Below are 22323 nucleotides of genomic sequence, written 5' to 3'. Positions count from 1 at the left end.
CTGTCCTACAGCATGGCAGGTCTCCAGCAGGTGGTGTGTGCAAGAAATATGGAGGGAGAGGCCGATGCAGTGGCAACCCCTGAGGTGTCTGGATGAATCCCTCGTTGATGGATGGGGAAGCCCATGGTGGAAAGGAGCCTGGATCCAGGGATTAGACGGTGGCAACATTGTGCAAATTAACTTACAGTTCTTTATTTAACAGCAGGCAACAGCCAAATGGTAAACAGATTTGCAAGCTGGAAGAGTCATGAGCCGGTCCACAGGAAGGTTACACGCAGCCTGGTAGTAAGCCCAGGCTGGGCTGGTAAAGATGGAGTCCGGGTGGTGGATCTCAGTTCTGGGCTTAGGTCTCCGGATTAGCCTGTAGTTCCTGGAATTTGGACCGTGGCTGTGGCAGACAGACCATGAGGTCTGGTTCTCTTAGAAGACCATGACTAAAACAGACCCTGTGCTTCTGCCCAGCAGGGGTTTATATACTCCCTGGTCAGGTGGAAGCACTTCTCCAATCAGCTTCCAGTTTGTATTACAAGAACATAAATGGACAGTCACATATCACAGTGTTAACTGTTGCCTCTAGTTCTCCTAGAGGTAGCATCTGGATGAGTTGAGCAGGCTCACCAGATAGCTTCTTGACAGGAGAGAGGGCTACTTACAACAACCACCTTGCCTTTTCATTGGCAGGAATATTGCATTTGTTATTGGAGGACCTGAAGCATGTGATAAGTCACATGCTTGTGACATCACTAAAGGTCCTACAGCACTTCCTAACAAGCCTCCTGTTGTCTCTAGCTGTTCTATACAGTTTCCCATGGTTGCCAAACAGCATGGCAAATGGAGATTAGCCTCGGGGCAAGGTAAAACTGCTGCTAGCTGCTAAACACTAAGGTAGCTAACATCCTATAACATCCTAGAAACTTATTTGCATGTTTTCCCAGAATCCCCTAGTGGAGGGTCAATAGCTATAATTCTCCACAACCTGCAGATAGCTAATTAGAGTAAATTAGATAATTGCTTGTTTTTGCTTAGTGCAAAGTTAGGAAAAAGTCTTTATACTTTACAGTTGTCCTTTAAGCTTAGAACATACTCCATATGATACAACCATATTAAAAAATCCATGATCTGTATTTTATTGATCATAACTATATAGTTTATGTGAAAGGAGAAAAATGAAGGAAGTTTTTCACAGCCAAGAGTAGGCTAGGAGGTGTGAATGTCGCCTTCAGCCTTTATTCCTAGTAATATACGATACGATAATACGTATCATTAACGTATATAGTTGCTTACATACATTACGAGAGGAATATCATTCCTGCATGTTGCTTGTTACTTAGTTTCTAGTTCCTTAGTTCAGTGATGGGCAACCTTTTGAGCTTGGTGTGTCAAAATTCGCAAAAAAAACGAGCATAACTCGGGTGGTGTGTCACCTTGACATAATTTTGTGATATTTATAGTTTAAATAACAAATATGTATAATTATTTAACTTCTAGGGTACTTTAATCCTAGGTTATGTGATTGATCCTACGATGTACTGCCATACTACAGTATAGCAGTATATGGGGATTTTCCACATTTATAACAATGTGCTGGACAATCTCTCAGCCTCCCGGCTACTGCACCTGGCCGCGTAGGAGCCGAGGATGAAATTTAACTCTCTGGCAGCAGCGTGTCACTGAAAATGGCTATGCGTGTCAGCACTGACACGCGTGTCATAGGTTGGCCATCACTGCCTTAGTTGCATACAGACATAGTTACAGAACATTGTGATACAGCACAATACAGGTTAACATGACCACATTACATAACATATGGGGGAACGATTATGGTATGATAATATACTAGTGACAATAACAGACACAGGCTACATACTTGGGCATTATTTCAACCGGGGTGCCACTGCAATGCTAACGGTGTTGTGGTGAAACAACAGCTTTTGTCAGAATGGACAATGCCCATGGCTCCACTTTTGCCAGGTACCAGCGCTTAAGCTGCCTGGTGCCAGCTACCACTGAAGTCATTATTTAAATAATGTATATTATTAATCAATATACATATTTCATAGTATTCAATAGAATATTGCTAACTATATATACATACCTCCAACTTCTGTATGAGAGATGCGGTGCAGAAATTTTTATAGCCCCTCTGATATTGTGCCCCAAGCTCCCCCTCTTATAATGCCCTCAGAAGTCCCCCCTCTTATAGTGCCCCCCAGCAGTCTCCCCAATTATAATACCTTCTGATGTTCTGAACTGGACTGTCCCGCTGGATCCGGGAAGCTTGTGGGGGCTACCATGTTCATACGGGAAGCGTGTATGTACCTTTTCAGGATATATACACATTAACTGTACGGCTGCCCCTGAACATAAAGCCTGACCCCATCTCCTGTAATGGGTATATGAGCACTGCTAGGGGAAATCCAGCGCCATCTTGCTGAAAACTAGCAGTACTACTAGCTGTAGAGGAGCGTCCTATGGAGTGAATATACTGGGAAGGGGAGGCCTACCATGTTAGTGAGGAAGCTGCTGTGCGAAGACTTCAGGGACAGCACACAGCCTCACAGAGATGTCAGAGCTGGAGCTCCAGGCAGTGTGTCAGCTGTGCCTCAGGAGATAGCAGGGTTATCCTCCCAGGAGTTGTTACCCTCCCAGGAGTTGTTACCCTCCCAGGTGTGTTATCCTCCCAGGAGTATTACCCTCCCAGGAGTGTTTATCTACAATAGTCATAAATCAGGCAGATGCAGAGGGAAAGGGGAGGAATTGTTTAACCCCATCTTGTACTTCATATGGTTCTTTGTGTTTTTTCCCTGCTTCTCCCAAAATTCACACACAGTAATCTGCATTTACACCTTGTCACAAACCACCATCACATGAAGCGTTGCACCGCTTTTCTTGATGCATTTTTGACACACACCAAAGGCTACAGCCTTGATCACATGCCAAGGTTACATTGCGTTTCAGCAGATGCAGTGGAAACACAATGGGGCAGATTTACTTACCCGGTCCTGTCACGATCCAGCGGCGCGTTCTATGTGGAGGATTCGGATCTTCCGGTGATTCACTAAGGTAGTGTGCACGATGTCCACTAGGTGTCGCTGCTGCGCAGAATTCCATTGGAGTTCACTGAAGTTCACCGTCCTATCATGGGTGCAGGTAAGCGCGTGTCAAGCGAACTTTTTTTAAAAAAAATACGGCGGTTTTTCCGAATCCGTCAGGTTTTCTTACGGCCACGCCTCCCTATTTCCGTCGCTTGTATGCCGGCGCCGATGCGCCACAATCCGATCACGTGGCAATGACCTGGATCGGATCGGATGATCAGGGCAATTCAGGGAAAATCGGCGCAAATCTGAAATATTCGGGTGACGCGACGGAAAAACGCAAATCGGGCCCTTAGTAAGTGACCCCCAATGTACCATAGCATGTGATCAAGACTGTAGCCTTTGGAATGCGTCAAAAACACATTGAAAAATGCAACGCATTGTGTGAACGCGCCCCGATAGTATATTGGTAAATGGGGCACATTGCAGCGAACGCCTGTGGGTAATACGCATGATTGTGGGTGTTAACCCGTTAAATGCCTCTGGTTATGCCCGGAGTCTAATAATATAATAACCCCTCGTAGCTGTACGGTGCAGAGGTGCGTGGAGGTGTATGACGAGGGCTCAATTTTTTTGTACATTTATTAAACCACAATAAAACCTGTATGAATTTGATATCACCGCGATCGCACCGAACCAAAGAATAAACTAGAGGTGTTATTTAGAGCAATGAGTGAAAGTTGTAAAAACTGAGCCCACAAGAACGTGAAGTGAATGTGTTTTTTTTCCAAATTTTCCACATTTGGAATTTTTTTCCAGCTTAACAGTACACGGCATGGTATAATAAATAATGTGACGGAGAAGTAAAATTTGCCATGCACAAAATAAGCCCTCACACAGCTTTATACACGGAGAAATGAAAAAGTTATGGATTTTTGAAGGTGGAGAGCGAGAAATAATCTTTATATATAGAGGGACGATACAAATAAAATAAAAACAAATAAGCTTGCAAGAGCTTACATTTGGAGGGTATAAGACTATATAAGGAGTCTACTGTATATAAGACTACAGATCCTGTCATTTATGCAGATCTGTCACAATGTGCTGGTGACCCATCGTTATAGATGTGTAACAAAACTGCCATTACTCCAATACAGTAGTATTTCAGTATATGGTAGGAATGATCACTTCCAATGGGAGACGCTGAAAAGCAGTAAAAAAATATTCAAATTATCCTTCTTTTCCTAGAATTGATTTAAAATAAACAAAAAATCATACATATGTTAGGTATCAATGTGTCCCAATCTATCAAAACCCTGTTATGGAAAATAGCGCCTAAATGTCTGTTTCACCACTTTCCACCATTTTGCAACACAAACATTTTTTATAAAAAGTGATCAATAGGTCGTAGAGGCCCTAAAATGGTAGCAATGAAAACGGCATATTGTCCCACAACATTTTTTTTTTACCGTATATACTCGAGTAAAAGTTGACCCAAGTATAAGCCGTGACCCCTAAGTTTACCACCAAAACTGGGAAAACCTATTGACTCGAGTATAAGCCGAGGGTAGTATACAGCCAGCCAGCTAGCCCCCAGTAGTATACAGCGAGTCTCAATTAGTATACAGCCAGTCAGCCCCCAGTAGTATGCTTTTTAGTAGACTTGGATCCAGCTACAGGATTTGGACATCAATGCTTGAAAGTTTAAAACTTCATGCTTTTATTAACGGACCTTGGTCTCGAATACAAAAAGAATCTCTTTCAGCGTAACAGTTTAAAAGGTATATACATCAGCAACGCGTTTCAAACGCACTATGCGTCCTTCCTCATGGCTGTATAATATACAAAAGACAAACTCACAGACTTAAAAAGAGGGAAGTGGGTTGTGATTGGATTATCATCACCTGTTACATTGTTAACCCTTTTCTTCCCGTATATTTAACAACAAGCTTAAGATTCAAAAAATAAACACATATAAACACTTATAAACATGTTAAAAACATAGCATAAGCTATATGTTGTACTCAACTGTCTTGCTACAATTATAGTATGGAATAATCTCTCAAATAATGGGGGATACATTTAATGTCTAATCTGAACATGCGATAATAAAACATCCGTGGTGGGTATAGCAAGTGTGATCGTAAACCAACTACGTTTGTATATCGTGGTTGTTCAATAGAACTAATGCAATCGCAGTCTCATTTGTGTGTGTGTACACGGTCCTAATGAAACTAACATGTCCATATTAAACGTTATAGTGGTTACCTAATGCTGTCAGCTGGAGAGAAGACGGCCGCGCGTGCGCGGCAGTCTCCCCTCGCAGGATCCAGCAACACACATAAACCGATGAATACCACCTCTACTCAAAAATTCCTAATGGGAAATACATTTAATATATAATCTGAACATGCAATAATAAAACATCCGTGGTGGGTATAGCAAGTATGATCGTGAACCAGCTACGTTTATCTATCATGATTGTCTAATAAAACTAATGCAATCGCAGTCTCATTTGTGTGTGTGAACACGGTCCTAATGAAACTAACATGTCCATATTAAACGTTATAGTGGTTACCTAATGCTGTCAGCTGGAGAGAGACGGCAGCAGTGCGCGGCAGTCTCCCCTCGCAGGATCCAGCAACACACATAAGCCGATGAATCCTACCTCTACTCAAAAATTCCTGATGGGAAATACATTTAATATATAATCTGAACATGCAATAATAAAACATCCGTGGTGGGTATAGCAAGTGTGATCGTGAACCAGCTACGTTTATATATCATGATTGTCTAATAAAACTAATGCAATCGCAGTCTCATTTGTGTGTGTGTACACGGTCCTAATGAGACTAACATATCCATATTAAACGACATAGTGGTTACCTATTGCTGTCAGCTGGAGAGAGACGGCAGCAGTGCGCGGCAGTCTCCCCTCACAGGATCCAGCAACACACATAAGCCAATGAATCCTACCTCTACTCAAGAACCCAAAAATGGACAACATCCATCGGACCATGACAGCCCCAATCGACCCATGTCAACCAGCAGACACAATGCATGAACGAGCGTACAACGAAACTAATCGACCAGACAGCGGCAGCATCAATCGCACATCGGTAAGAAATATCATATCCCACTGACATAAGAGTGGATATCCCGGTATAGCTAACAATGTTATATGGCCTTAGAAAGATTTCAGGATAATTATGAGGAAAAAAAACAACAAGCATACAGGATTCCATCATCACACCTAAAAATGTACTGCTCAATAATGAAACATCATCTCATTTTTGAAATTAAGTCCTGCAGGGAATCTGGTGTTGAGATGGAATATCCAGAAAAATTCTCGATCCCTCAATAACCTTTCTTTATCCCCACCCCTAGTATTCATGTGTATTTGCTCAATGGCAAATACTTCTAAACTATTAGTATTGCCATCATGTTGTTCAAAGGCGTGTTTTGCCACATTGGATACCGCTTTCGTTGACTGCTCTAGATTAGAAACTGCATTTCTTTTCTTTAGGTAATTGATATCATTTAGATGTTCCAAAAATCTCTTTTTAAGCTGTCTGATCGTGCTACCCACATACATTTTATTGCATATGGTGCACTTGATTACATATACCACAAAGGTGCTATTACAGTTGATATATCCTTTTATATTGAATGATTGTGTATCTCCTGTATTCTGAAATGTGCGGGTAATTTTTGCATATCGACAAGTTTTACAGGGGTGTCCCCCACATCTAAAAAAACCTTTATGGTGTAACCAAGACTGTGGTCTGTTGGAAGACACAAAATAGCTAGGTGAGATTCGATTCCCGATGGTAGTAGAGCGTCTGGATACTATCTTGCATCCTTCATCCAAGATCTCACGTAATTTCTCATCCTCCCACAAAATAGGTATACACTTATGTACCAGTGTTTTGATTTGTGTAAACTGGTTACTATAGTCTAACACTAGATATGGCGTATTGTTATTATTGTTTTTATTTTTGGGGAATTTTTTAATTAACATTTCTTCCCTATTTTTGTGTTTGACAATTGTTTCAGCTCTATCAAGTAACCCTGAGGAGTAGCCTCTTTTACGCAGCCTCTGTTTAATTTCCGAGGCTTCTTTAATATAATCCTCCGTGTGGGTACAATTTCTTTTTGATCTCATCAATTCTCCAACAGGGATAGCACGTATAGTGTGCTTTGGATGAGAACTACCGGCATGGAGTATGGTGTTACCCGCTGTGCTTTTCCTGTGAGTACTAGTTCTAACAATTTCACCTTCTTGTGTCTGTAACAGTAAATCCAAAAATACAATCTTATCTCTACAAAATGAGTAGGTGAATTTCAGATTGATGGTGTTATTGTTGATGTAGGAGACAAATTCCGGCACGGCAGGCACATCTCCCGACCATATAATCAATATGTCGTCGATGTACCTGCCGTACCAGAAGATGTCCCCCACAAACGGATTGTGTACAGTGTATATGGTATTTTCTTCCCACCATGCCATGACTAAATTAGCCAAGGATGGCGAGAATAAACGAATAAACAGTCTGAACATCTTATCAAATCCAATCCAGTGACCCCCATACTACATGCACTTCCCAAGGTACATAAGGGCATAATCCCCCCCCCAATGCGCCCGATAGTCTCGGGAATAGGCTCTGTAAATGAGGCCTTGAGTGAATGGCTAGACTCTCAATTGCAACCATTGGTACGCAGAACTCCGGGTTATCTGCAGGACACAGGGGACGTCTTAAGAAACATGAGTGGCATCACGTGGACGCCAGATTTCGTATGGCTGACATGTGATGTCACTTCTTTATATACCTCTATTCCACAACAAGCAGCAATGGAGGCTGTTACACACCATCTAGATAAATACAGTGGATATGATAAGGATAAACAAAACTTCATTAAAGAGGTACTATGGTATCTCCTGAATCACAATTATTTTTTATTTGACAATAAATATTATTTGCAGATATCTGGAGTATCAATGGGGGCCAAGTTCTCGCCATCCTTGGCTAATTTAGTCATGGCATGGTGGGAAGAAAATACCATATACACTGTACACAATCCGTTTGTGGGGGACATCTTCTGGTACGGCAGGTACATCGACGACATATTGATTATATGGTCGGGAGATGTGCCTGCCGTGCCGGAATTTGTCTCCTACATCAACAATAACACCATCAATCTGAAATTCACCTACTCATTTTGTAGAGATAAGATTGTATTTTTGGATTTACTGTTACAGACACAAGAAGGTGAAATTGTTAGAACTAGTACCCACAGGAAAAGCACAGCGGGTAACACCATACTCCATGCCGGTAGTTCTCATCCAAAGCACACTATACGTGCTATCCCTGTTGGAGAATTGATGAGATCAAAAAGAAATTGTACCCACACGGAGGATTATATTAAAGAAGCCTCGGAAATTAAACAGAGGCTGCGTAAAAGAGGCTACTCCTCAGGGTTACTTGATAGAGCTGAAACAATTGTCAAACACAAAAATAGGGAAGAAATGTTAATTAAAAAATTCCCCAAAAATAAAAACAATAATAACAATACGCCATATCTAGTGTTAGACTATAGTAACCAGTTTACACAAATCAAAACACTGGTACATAAGTGTATACCTATTTTGTGGGAGGATGAGAAATTACGTGAGATCTTGGATGAAGGATGCAAGATAGTATCCAGACGCTCTACTACCATCGGGAATCGAATCTCACCTAGCTATTTTGTGTCTTCCAACAGACCACAGTCTTGGTTACACCCAGGGGCGCACCTGCCATGAGGCGAGTTGAGAATCTCGCCTCAGGCGGCACGCCTCCTGCTGAACCGAGGGGGCGGCACCGTGCTCCCACCAGCCGCCCGCACCGTTCTCCTGCCCTCCCCATTCTCCGACCCGCGCTCCGGCCGTCACCAAGGCTCCCTGTGCCAGCCGGCACAGAGCTGCTGCCCGTCCCTTCTGCCGGCCGACACCGGGTTCCCGGCCGACAGGCACCGAGCTCCCGTCCGCATGGCCTCCGGCCAGCACCATCCTCCCGCCCGCGCTCTGGCCGCCCACTCCCCCTTGCCTGCCGGAACCAAGCTGCGGGCCGCACATGCTACTGCCCGTCGGCCGTAACCATGCGACCAGGCCTGTCTGTGCTCCTGCCGGGACCGAGCTCCTGGCCAGCACGCACCAATCTTCAGGCCGTCCAGCACCGAGCTCCCGTCCACACGCTGGCCTGTCCGCTGGCACCCTGGGACTGTCCGCTGGCCTGCACCGAGTGCCCGGCCACCGGTCTCCCCCACTGTCAGGACCATAAAGGAAGGTAAAGTAACTTTATCTGTGCTTACATATATGTGTTTGTGTATATATGTGTGTGTGTATGTATGTGTTTATGGGTATATATGTGTATGTGTGTATATATGTGTATGTGTATAGATGTTTATGTGTATATATTTGTGTGTATATATTTGTATGTATATATATGTGTGTATATATGTGTATGTGTGTATATATGTGTGTATATATGTGTATGTGTGTATATATGTGTATGTGTGTATGTGTATATATATGTGTATGTGTGTGTATAGATGTTTATGTGTATATATGTGTATGTATATATGTGTATGTGTGTAAATATGTGTATATATATATGTATGTGTATATATGTGTATGTGTGTGTATATGTGTATGTATGTGTTTGTGTATATAAGTGCATATGCTGTATGAGTGTTATGTATATTCTATATATGTGTGTGTGTATATGTATATTTGCTGTATGTATGTGCAGTGTGTGTTTATGCTATATATACTGTTTGTATATATGCTGTATGTATATGCAGTATTTGTGATATTTATCAGGGCTTCTATTTGTTACTACATGGCGGTACGCTGTATACATTTTATACTACATGGCGGCATGCTGTATGCATTTTATACTACATGGCGGTACACTGTATGCATTTTATACTACACAGCAGTATGCTGTATGCATTTTATACTACATGGCGGTACGCTGTATGCATTTTATACTACATGGGGGTACACTGTATGCATTTTATACTACACGGCGGTATGCTGTATGTATTTTATACTACATGGTGGTACGTTGAATGCATTTTATACTACATGGTGGTACGTTGAATGCATTTTTTATTACATGGCGGTACGCTGAATGCATTTTTTACTACACGGTGGTACGCCAAATGCATTTTATACTACATGGTGACACCCAGTATGCATTTTATACTACATGGCGGTATGCTGTATGCATTTTATACTACATGGCGATATGCTGTATGCATTTTATACTACATGGCGGTACGCTGTATGCATTTTATACTACATGGCAGTACGCTGTATGCATTTTATACTACATGGCGGTACGCTGAATGCATTTTTTACGACACGGTGGTACGCCAAATGCATTTTATACGACATGGTGACATGCTGTATGCATTTTATACTACATGGTGGTATGCTGTATGCATTTTATACTACATGGCGGTACGCTGTATGCATTTTATACTACATGGCGGTACGCTGAATGCATTTTTTACTACACGGTGGTACGCCGAATGCATTTTATACTACACGGTGACATGCTGTATGCATTTTATACTATATGGCGGCACGCTGTATTCATTTTGCGGTGCTTTATTTTAACACCAAATCAATATGATGGATCTTGTTCTGACACTCCCAGATATATTACATTACATATATGGGGGGGGGGGGGGGCGTCTCTCTATGGCTCGCCTCAGGCAGCAGAAAGGCTTGGTTCACCCCTGGTTACACCATAAAGGTTTTTTTAGATGTGGGGGACACCCCTGTAAAACTTGTCGATATGCAAAAATTACCCGCACATTTCAGAATACAGGAGATACACAATCATTCAATATAAAAGGATATATCAACTGTAATAGCACCTTTGTGGTATATGTAATCAAGTGCACCATATGCAATAAAATGTATGTGGGTAGCACGATCAGACAGCTTAAAAAGAGATTTTTGGAACATCTAAATGATATCAATTACCTAAAGAAAAGAAATGCAGTTTCTAATCTAGAGCAGTCAACGAAAGCGGTATCCAATGTGGCAAAACACGCCTTTGAACAACATGATGGCAATACTAATAGTTTAGAAGTATTTGCCATTGAGCAAATACACATGAATACTAGGGGTGGGGATAAAGAAAGGTTATTGAGGGATCGAGAATTTTTCTGGATATTCCATCTCAACACCAGATTCCCTGCAGGACTTAATTTCAAAAATGAGATGATGTTTCATTATTGAGCAGTACATTTTTAGGTGTGATGATGGAATCCTGTATGCTTGTTGTTTTTTTCCTCATAATTATCCTGAAATCTTTCTAAGGCCATATAACATTGTTAGCTATACCGGGATATCCACTCTTATGTCAGTGGGATATGATATTTCTTACCGATGTGCGATTGATGCTGCCGCTGTCTGGTCGATTAGTTTCGTTGTACGCTCGTTCATGCATTGTGTCTGCTGGTTGACATGGGTCGATTGGGGCTGTCATGGTCCGATGGATGTTGTCCATTTTTGGGTTCTTGAGTAGAGGTAGGATTCATTGGCTTATGTGTGTTGCTGGATCCTGTGAGGGGAGACTGCCGCGCACTGCTGCCGTCTCTCTCCAGCTGACAGCAATAGGTAACCACTATGTCGTTTAATATGGATATGTTAGTCTCATTAGGACCGTGTACACACACACAAATGAGACTGCGATTGCATTAGTTTTATTAGACAATCATGATATATAAACGTAGCTGGTTCACGATCACACTTGCTATACCCACCACGGATGTTTTATTATTGCATGTTCAGATTATATATTAAATGTATTTCCCATCAGGAATTTTTGAGTAGAGGTAGGATTCATCGGCTTATGTGTGTTGCTGGATCCTGCGAGGGGAGACTGCCGCGCACTGCTGCCGTCTCTCTCCAGCTGACAGCATTAGGTAACCACTATAACGTTTAATATGGACATGTTAGTTTCATTAGGACCGTGTACACACACACAAATGAGACTGCGATTGCATTAGTTTTATTAGACAATCATGATAGATAAACGTAGCTGGTTCACGATCATACTTGCTATACCCACCACGGATGTTTTATTATTGCATGTTCAGATTATATATTAAATGTATTTCCCATTAGGAATTTTTGAGTAGAGGTGGTATTCATCGGTTTATGTGTGTTGCTGGATCCTGCGAGGGGAGACTGCCGCGCACGCGCTGCCGTCTTCTCTCCAGCTGACAGCATTAGGTAACCACTATAACGTTTAATATGGACATGTTAGTTTCATTAGGACCGTGTACACACACACAAATGAGACTGCGATTGCATTAGTTCTATTGAACAACCACGATATACAAACGTAGTTGGTTTACGATCACACTTGCTATACCTACCACGGATGTTTTATTATCGCATGTTCAGATTAGACATTAAATGTATCCCCCATTATTTGAGAGATTATTCCATACTATAATTGTAGCAAGACAGTTGAGTACAACATATAGCTTATGCTATGTTTTTAACATGTTTATAAGTGTTTATATGTGTTTATTTTTTGAATCTTAAGCTTGTTGTTAAATATACGGGAAGAAAAGGGTTAACAATGTAACAGGTGATGATAATCCAATCACAACCCACTTCCCTCTTTTTAAGTCTGTGAGTTTGTCTTTTGTATATTATACAGCCATGAGGAAGGACGCATAGTGCGTTTGAAACGCGTTGCTGATGTATATACCTTTTAAACTGTTACGCTGAAAGAGATTCTTTTTGTATTCGAGACCAAGGTCCGTTAATAAAAGCATGAAGTTTTAAACTTTCAAGCATTGATGTCCAAATCCTGTAGCTGGATCCAAGTCTACTAAAAAGTATGCAGCAAATCCTCCTGGTCCAGGAGGGGATTTTCAGCACGGAAAAGACATCTACATGCAACACTCGGTGAGCAGATTTTGTACTTTTTATCAGCCCCCAGTAGTATACAGCCAGCCAGTCTCAAGTAGTATACAGCCAGCCCCAAGTAGTATACAGCCAGCCAGCCCCAAGAAGTATACAGCCAGCCAGTCCCAAGTAGTATACAGCCAGCCATTTCCTAGTAGTATACAGCCAGCCAGTCCCCAGTAGTATACAGCCAGCCCCAAGTAGTATACAGCCTTCCAGCCTCCATGTAGTATACAGCCTGCCAGCCTCCATGTAGTATGCAGCCAGCCAGCCCCCAGTAGTATACAGCCAGCCAGCCCCCAGTAGTATACAGCCAGCCACCCCCCAGTAGTATACAGCCAGCCAGCCCCAAGTAGTATACAGCCAGCCCCAAGTAGTATACAGACAGACAGCCCCAAGTAGTATACAGCCAGCCCCAAATAGTATACAGCCACCCAGCTCCAAGTAGTATACAGCCAGCCAGCCCCCAGTAGTATACGGCCAGCCAGCCCCAAGTAGTATACAGCCAGCCAGCCCAAAGTAGTATACAGCCAGCCAGCCCCCAGTAGTATACAGCCAGCCCCCAGTAGTATACAGCCTGCCAGCCCCCATGTAGTATACAGCCTTCCAGCCTTAATGTAGTATACAGCCAGCCCCCAGTCGTATACAGCCAGCCAGCTCCCAGTAGTATACAGCCAGCCCCCAGTAGTATACAGCCAGCCAGCCCCCAGTAGTATACAGCCAGCCCCCAGTAGTATACAGCCAGCTAGCCCCAGTAGAATACAGCCAATCAGCCCCAAGTAGTATACAGCCAGCCCCAAGTAGTATACAGCCATCCAGCCCCAAGTAGTATACAGCCAGCCAGCCTCAAGTAGTATACAGCCAGCCAGTCCCAAGTAATATACAGCCAACCAGCCCCAAGTAGTATACAGACATCCAGCCAGCCCCCAGTAGTATACAGCCAGCCCCCATTAGAATACAGCCAGACAGTCCCCAGTAGTATACAACCATCCAGCCCCCAGTAGTATACAGCCAGCCCCCAGTAGTATACAGCCTGCCAGCCCCCATGTAGTAAACAGCCAGCCCCCAGTAGTATACAGCCAGTCCCAAGTAGTATACAGCCAGCTCCAAGTAGTATACAGCCAGCCAGCCCTAATTAGTATACAGCCAGCCAGTCCCAAGTAGTATACAGCCAGACAGCCAGCCCCAAGTAGTAAACAGCCAGCCAGCCCCCAGTAGTAAACAGCCAGCCAGCCCCCAGTAGTAAACAGCCAGCCAGCCCCAAGTAGTATACAGCCAGCCCCATGCCAAGCACATACAAAAAACCAAACTTACATACTCACGAAGCTATGGCTTTTTAAAGGAGCGGAGCAAAAAACATAATCACAGGAGCTAATTTAAAAACATTTTTTACTGAAATGTAAACCAATGTATTTATAATATATATTTTTTCATCAACAGCGTTCACCTACTGTAATCCATTGTAGTCCTCTGCAGGCACGGACACAGAACTTCTCAGTTTGCTAGAAAGTTGCAACAATTGCCCCCAAAAAACCATGCCATAAAATGATAAATCCCCACTTATTGCCAATAGGAGTTATTGAGGAACTTGTTTCGTCCTTATATTTTACTGTTGAGAGGACCTAACTCCACTTCTTAAACTTTTATGTCCTCATGGCAAAAGAAATTAGTTAGTATATTTGAAAGTTTTGCCCTTAGGATTTACCAAGGCACTGTATGATTTACGCCTTCCCACGTGGTGTTTTTCTCATGTTTTTAAACGCATCCAAAACAAAATTGGGAGGGGTTTGACCAAAACGCATACGTGTTTGCAATGGTGGTTACTAATTGCATGCGTTTTCATGGAAACTCTTAGGGTGATGCCACACATGGCCTTTTGAACCCGTTTTTGGTTAGTTTCGGTTTTTTGAAAACGCATCTGTTTTTGACCAGTTTTAACGAAGATAATTGGTAAAATCTGTCAAAAACGGATGCGTTTTCAAAAAACCCATGCGTTTTTTAACGGACTGCTTTAAACTGGCCAAAAATGGGTTCAAAATGCCATGTGTGGCATCACCCTTATGCAGTCAGGCCGAACTCTGCCCCTTCGCGTTTGCACTGTGTTTGTAACGCAATACAAACTCCATGCGTAACTGCCCACTCCATGCGTAACTGCTCTGTACATCAAATGTACTGATTTCTTTTGCCATGAGGGCATCAAGGTTTGACAAGTGGCGCTAGGGCCCCCTCAACGGACCAGTAAAATACAAGAACAAAACCAGTAACTTAATGTTTTCGTATACTGACATATCCCTACATGTGGTCAGTAACAGCCACCATTGTTTGCATGCAGAATATATGGGGGGAGATTTATCGTGCTCTGGCGTATGGTAAAGGCCCACGCCCCGCCAGATACATCATAAGGCTCAGACCTGCCGTATCTGTGTATCTGCCGGCTGTGCTGCACTAGTGGACAAGACTGTGCCAGGTCTGACCTAGCATTGTATAAAAACCTGCAAACTTTCAGCTATAAATGTTTGTAGGTTTTTAGAAAATACACAAGCACGGGGCAGAAACACGGTGTCCTGGCCCACCCCACCGGCAGCTGCCCCTACACTCCCCTGCCATGCCATGGAGGTGGCGTAGTCACATAATTATCACAATTTCTTCTATACCACAAAACTAACATAGAAGCACTGATAAATGTCCCCTGTGGTGCTCATTCGCCATTGTACTGTACGTTTCAGTAGAAAGCCATATAAGATTGGGCCAGGCCCCTCCCTGTTGCCAAACTCTATTCAAATGCAACATGTGAACGTAGCCTAGACACCTACCCTTTGAATAGCAATTTGGCAAGCTCTGTGCAGCGCTGCGTAATCTGTCTGTGTTAAATAAATAAATAAATTATTATAGGAAAACAGTGTCACCCTACAGCATAACTCTCCATATATACTGACTAACTTCTGACATGAGAACATAAAAGCTTCAAAAGTAAAGTTAGGAGCGTTCCAGAACAACCACTGCCATTGGGTGAGTTGCGAATCTATTGCACGTGACACTTTTGGATCTTATAGACACTTTATTTATATATATTTTGTTCAAACAACTTTTCCACTTTCCCCCTGTGTAGGGATCCTCAATTACAAACAGATACAAGCTGACATACATTGTATAGTGACATCTAGTGGTTGCTTGTGGTATCATCTCTGTCTTTTTGCTGCACCTCTGTTTATTGTTAAACTACATACATCCTGTTTATCATTATTCCTTTTATTATTTTTTATGGAAATTATGTCGTTATTGATTGTTTGGGGAGATATATCTCTCCATGGAGATTAAAAGTAAAGTTAGGCCCTCTCAACAGACCCTCTACAAGAACTGGTTCCTCAGTAATTCATACTGGCGCTTCATGTCCTAGCATACTAATGTATCCATGATGCTTAAAATAATATATACAATTCCAAATATACTGTACGGACATAGGAACACCACTCATAGGGATGACTTTATTTATAGTGACTGATGTCTTGGTGCATGAAGATATACATGCAAAAGGAAAAACACTCAGCGCATCAGATATCCATGAGTGACATTTCAAAGAATTAGTGTCATAACAATGTTTCAGTAGTGGTGATGGTGAGGGATGAGATTCCACCGGTGACACATGTGGCGTTTTTGTAGCATTTCTGCTGCGATTTCAAACGCATTGAAAATGCAATTGTTTTGAAAAACACAATGCCTGATGTGCATTAACTGCATGCAGCTGTGTCTCTTGGAATTAGTTAAAAACGCAGTGATCTTCTCCCTGCTGTTTGTGCAAGTGATCACATGCGTTTCAAAACACAACCCCTTTTGAAAAACGCAGACAAAAATAATGCAGGGCAGAAAAAGCCAAGTTAAGACACTTTAACCTAAAACCCATTGAAAAAGCCCATGTGCAAATATGATGCGTTTTTTAAGGATGCAAAAACGCAATGAAAAGAAACGCAACAAAAACACCACTTATGTCACCGGCCTGCACTAACAGCCTGCACTAATTGTGGTAACAGCCTGCACTAATGTGTTGGTCAATTGTGGCAAATTACAATATAGAATTAATTAATATTTCCTTTAATAGGAAAATTTCAAAAAATTATATACACAAAAACATTTTAAAAATGACATAGTATACAATCTCGTTATTACTGCACTGTGCTCCCCGCGGATTAATTCCTCATCTCTCACAAGGAGCCCTCCCTCCTCCCTTTGTGGGGGTGTGGTGATTGGCCAACACCCACCCCTTATCTAACCTATCACAACCTCCATGGGCTTATCGGGGGCGGGGCTCTTGCAGGCACTGTGTTGAGAGCATGATATTCCTCCCTCCTGTGTGCTGCTGGAGGTGTCTGCATCTGCAGCCATCTTCTTGTAGACTGTGTGTTCACTGGTCTCCAGAAGTGACATCACAGGTTCCCGGGTTCCTCTTCCTCCAGCATGAGAGGAGTGCGCCATGACCTGGATTTGAACACAGGCATTGCCTCCCACTAATGTAGCCCTCTGGCCTCCTTGAGTAAGCGGGAGGTTATTGCCACCAACCTGCCTAACATCTAACGGCTCCGCATCACCGGTGAGTCACAGCACCTTATGTAATTCTTTGGTTATGATTTATTTTGGCTTCAGATGACAAGTGGTTTATGGTGGACTAAGAGGGCGGTATCATTTGGACATATCCCCTGTGGTGACATTTCAGATCTCTGTACATGTTCTAGGTGTTGTGATGATCGGACCTAGTTAGGGTAAGATTTACATACTAATTATAGTAATAATACTTTCTTCTTCTTTACTGAGTCTGAGAGTTTATACATTTGACTTGTTTGTCTGCTTTTTCACCTGGGTAGGCTATTCCTCTGCTTTTGTGATTAAGTCCCCGGCAGGGGCAAAACATGCCTTGTCAGGGGGGAATCTGACATCACACGATTTGTGTAACCTATCCCACTGCCTAGGGCCAGGTTTTGACAGCGACAGGTTCTAGTTGGGGTGGTAGCTGTTTTAGGGCTGTGGCTCAGGGCACAAGAGGCTGGAATTTGGGACATAATTGGGTTAGTCGCCACATAAATTAGTTGATTTTCCTTGTGTGTCTTTTCCTAGCCTCTAAATGGCCTTTGGGTATTATCTATACATTCCTGTACACACTCCTTTTTTCATAAAAACAAGTTGTATGAAAATCATGTACAACAGGACCGATGTATACTCAGCGTGCTCCACGCTGGGTGAGGGAAATAAAACTTGATTGCATATCATTCTGTTAAAGGAAACCTACCACTTGTAGTGGCAGGTTTCCGATGGCAATACCGGGCACCAGCTCAGGGTGAGCTGGTGCCCGAGCTTATTTTAGTTAGTGTTTTAAACCGCGGTATCGCGGTTTAAAACACTTTTTAAACGTTATAGCCGGCGCAGGCAGGTACGCGCTCGGCGCTTACCGTGCACGCGGCTACATAGCAAGTGAATGAGAGCCGCGTGCACGGTAAGCGCCGAGCGCGTACCTGCCTGCGCCGGCTATAACGTTTAAAAAGTGTTTTAAACCGCGATACCGCGGTTTAAAACACTAACTAAAATAAGCTCGGGCACCAGCTCACCTTGAGCTGGTGCCCGGTATTGCCATCGGAAACCTGCCACTATAAGTGGTAGGTTTCCTTTAACACTCTCCCATTCAGCGCCTAGATGTTTAAATATATACGACTATAGCCAATGTATTTGCTTTTTAGCCTGGTTTGACAGGATTAAAAGTTATGTTTTAAGCCATATTTTCACCATTTCATGATTTTGTTTACTATTTGGTATTGTTTTTGGGGAAAGTGCCAAAGAAGATTAACATAGTCATAGTGCCTCAGTATATCAGCAAGTGTCCCTAATTTATCATGCTGCATGTGGATAGTAGATTTCCTTAAAGAGTACTTTTTAGTAAGTGCGAGTATATGTACTTGCTATGAGTGAGCTCATGGCAACAAAAGTGATCATTTTTCATGGTGCCGAGAGACTACAAATGGGAAAATAAAGTCTGCTGTAAAATCTTTGCACTATACATCTGTTAATACTCTTTTCTTTTTTGCAGATTGCTGACATACGTCACTTGTGGGAGAGAAGGAGTCGAAAGATGGAAATCCTTCAAAAGCACAATGAGCTGGACTGCAACCGATGCAACTTCCATGGTACAGACTACAAGAGTGTGCAGATACACATGGGAACTATACATCCTGAGTTTTGTGAAGAAATTGATACTGGCGGCTTAGGAAAACTGGTGTTCTACCAGAAAAGTGCAAGACTGTTCCATTGTCATAGATGTTTTTTCACAAGTAAATTGTTCTCCAATGTGTATCATCATATTTTGGGTCAGCATGGAGAACCGGACAGGTCTCTCAATACACCAAAACCTCTCACAGAACCTAAATTAGAACAGGGTTCTGAAAAAAAGTGTCCCTCAAGTGTAGTCAGCGAAGATGAAAAATCTGTGGATGAGAAGTTCACATTGAAAGAAGTAAAATCTGAAGAAAATGACACACTTACTTCTTGGCCAGAAAATGTGCCATCCCAGGTTACTCAGGATAATTCTGACATTGAACTTAAAAGCAGCAGCAGCAGCCGCAGCAGCATGGAGAAGGCAAGAGCCATTTTTCCCAAAACTAAAGACTCCAGTTGTGACCCTGACTCTAGCAGCAGTAGTGATAACATCAGTGTGGAGAAAGCCACACAACCAGATGTTGGAGTCCCGTTTTCTGATAATGATGTCCATTCTTCCCCTTCAAAAGATATTCCAGAGTTTTCAGATGAAGATGATGTACCAGCCTTGCCTGGTGGTATACCACATTTTTCTGATGACGAACCTGTGACCCAGTCAAAAGATGTTAATGAGTCTTCAGAGGACAATGTGTTATGTGACCAGTCTAGAGGGATTGAGGATATTTCTGAAGATGAGATGCCCCTGGACGAAAAACCTATTGATAATATATCTGAAGATGAAAGTCCTCAAATTCCGTCAAAGCCAGAATACTCTTCAGAGGAAGAGAAAAGGTCAACTAAACTTAAAGAAATGGAGTTTTCCGATGATGAGGAAGATAATACGGTATTATCAAAGGAAGACATGGAGTATTCTGAAGAGGAGAAGGGGGCAGTTGAAAAAAGTAAAGTTGCAGAGACCACAAATACCTCTAAAAATGTCATGGATTTTTCTGAAGAGGAGGAAACCACAAATGCATCAAGAAATGTGATGGAGTTCTCAGAAGATGAAGAAACCCCAGGTTTATCAAAAGATATAATGGAGTTTTCAGATGATGATGATGATGATTCAGCCCCAGCAATGTCAAAGAGCATTATGGAGTTTTCAGAAGAAGAGGACATTTCACCACAACCAAAAGATATGCCCAAATATTTAGAGGGTAACTCAACACCAACTCAGGTGAAAGACTCAGAAGATGCTGATGCATCTCCCTATAAGGGTTCATCACCATTTACAGAAGATGGGTCTACAACAATGCGTCCAAGGGACTTTGTAGATAAATCTAAGGGTCTCGCTGGTACGGAACATTTGGCAGGAGCTGCACATTTTTCAGAGTTTTCAGGTACTTCATCATGGTCCAAAGATGGACTTGAGACTTCAGACTCTGGTGACATTTCTCTCAGTGCTCCAGACCCTTTGGATGCATCAGATGATAAAGATGGTTTTCTGAAAGATGAGGAAATCCTGAAGCATGTGAAACGTGTTAAAGGTAGATATCACTGTATGCTGTGTGAGTGCAGACCTCTGAAAAGAGGGCCTATTCTGCACCATCTCATCATAAGACATAACATGCCTAGTCCCTTTGTATGTAAAACGTGTGGGAAGACCTTCATCATGGAAACCCATCTGAAAAACCATCTTACTTCTCACACAAAAGGTTTGTATAAATGTCACAGATGTAACTTTCAAACTGATCATCCCAGGGGTTTCAAAAAACACCAAACACATTGTGAAAACCGCCACAAAGAAGAGGCAAGCAAGCCTGCCGTGGGACTGCAGGAAGAGGGCCACGAAGAGCACGGACTTTAGGGGGTTTTTTTCCTAGTAAATTTCAACATTGCAATCGGCACTAGAAAATGTAGTTATCCTACTGTGTCATCATGTGCTCTTCAAAGCCTCACAGAACAAGAGCTGTCGGTGGCATAATGGTAAAAGATGGACCATCAATGGTGTAGTGGAAAGGATGCAGAGGGCCGTCTGGTTTAAAAGCAAAGGTGTCACCTTTTTGCAGATATCTGCATGATCCAGCATTTAGAATAGCTACCTCCAATCTGAGTTGGCATGTAGTATACAAAGATGTATATTAAATCTGTTAGTGTAATCTCTGATAGAAAACATGATGCTTTGGATTGATTTTTCTTCTCACCAATCGTGAAAGATTTATTGTGTTATTCTTCAAAACACTGGGTATTATTTATGGAGACTAAAACTGGTAAAAAAAAAAACCTTCATTTTCATTGTTGTGAATATTTTCTTATTCCCTGAAGTATTTTTGCAAAAAAAAAAAAAAAAGCCTCATTGTACTGTGAATGTTTCCTGTATCGTGTCCTGGTCGTGCAGTTCACTATTATACAGTGCTTTATTCTGCCAATGTTTAGCTAGATCTAGAAATGTAGAATCTGTTATTGGCTTTTTCTTTGTACACTCAGCTGTCTTACTAGAATGGTACATATTTGTGCTGAAACGTGGTTGTATTTATCCTATGAATTGTTTGTATTTATAGTCGGATGGTTTAACATTTCTCTTCACTTTTAGACTAAGCTCACACTGTTCTCTTTAGCATGCTGGTTTCCAATACAGCAGCCTGAAGCCATATGAAATAAAATTACAATTTTCAAACACATTACTTGCATAAATAACCTTTTTAATTCTGAGGCTTGATGTGGTGGTTTTGCATCAGCTCAATACATTTTTTTTTTTTTTGGGCCAATGTGGGGGGGGGGGAGGGGGTTTGTATGTTATTTTTCAATGTGTGTAAACTTTATTCACAGGGGTGTGTATGTAATGCTTTAACATTTATGAAACAATCTAAAAACACAGCCAAATTCAGACAGGGGTCTGCACACTGTTCAAGGCTAGAATGGCTTTCCTGAGCAGTGTGCAGAATGTCCCACCTTCTTCGTAAGATCAGATTGGTCAGTGTGTACTGACCAACCAAAGTGATCTGGGGGTGGCATGATGGTATACTCAATTCTCCCCCCCCCCCCCTCAATGTCTTATCTTTACACTGCTGCAATTGGCTGGTCTGCATAGCCCAGCCAATTGCAGAGATTGGCCGTGTGTGGGGGGGGGGG

At 42.3% G+C, this 22323-nt stretch overlaps 1 protein-coding gene across 1 annotated transcript; it reads left to right on the top strand.

Moving 5' to 3' along the window:
• The first annotated feature begins 17311 nt into the window (after positions 1 to 17311).
• CHAMP1 (chromosome alignment maintaining phosphoprotein 1) lies at positions 17312 to 21872 on the top strand. Its single transcript, XM_072135900.1, has 2 exons — positions 17312 to 17602; positions 19088 to 21872. The coding sequence occupies exon 2, from the start codon at positions 19130 to 19132 to the stop codon at positions 21056 to 21058; it is 1929 nt and encodes a 642-aa protein (XP_071992001.1). The 5' UTR covers positions 17312 to 17602; positions 19088 to 19129; the 3' UTR covers positions 21059 to 21872.
• The last annotated feature ends 451 nt before the right edge of the window (positions 21873 to 22323 follow it).

This window comes from Engystomops pustulosus, chromosome 2, assembly GCF_040894005.1.
Source record: "Engystomops pustulosus chromosome 2, aEngPut4.maternal, whole genome shotgun sequence".
NCBI classification, from domain to species: Eukaryota; Metazoa; Chordata; class Amphibia; order Anura; family Leptodactylidae; genus Engystomops; species Engystomops pustulosus.
The sequence above is the reverse complement of the archived record's forward strand: the minus strand, read 5'-3'. Positions and strand labels throughout refer to the sequence as shown.

What these genes read in the sequence shown, in the direction of transcription:
- CHAMP1 (XM_072135900.1), top strand. Translation starts at nt 19,130, where the DNA reads ATGGAAATCCTTCAAAAGCACAATGAGCTGGACTGCAACCGATGCAAC.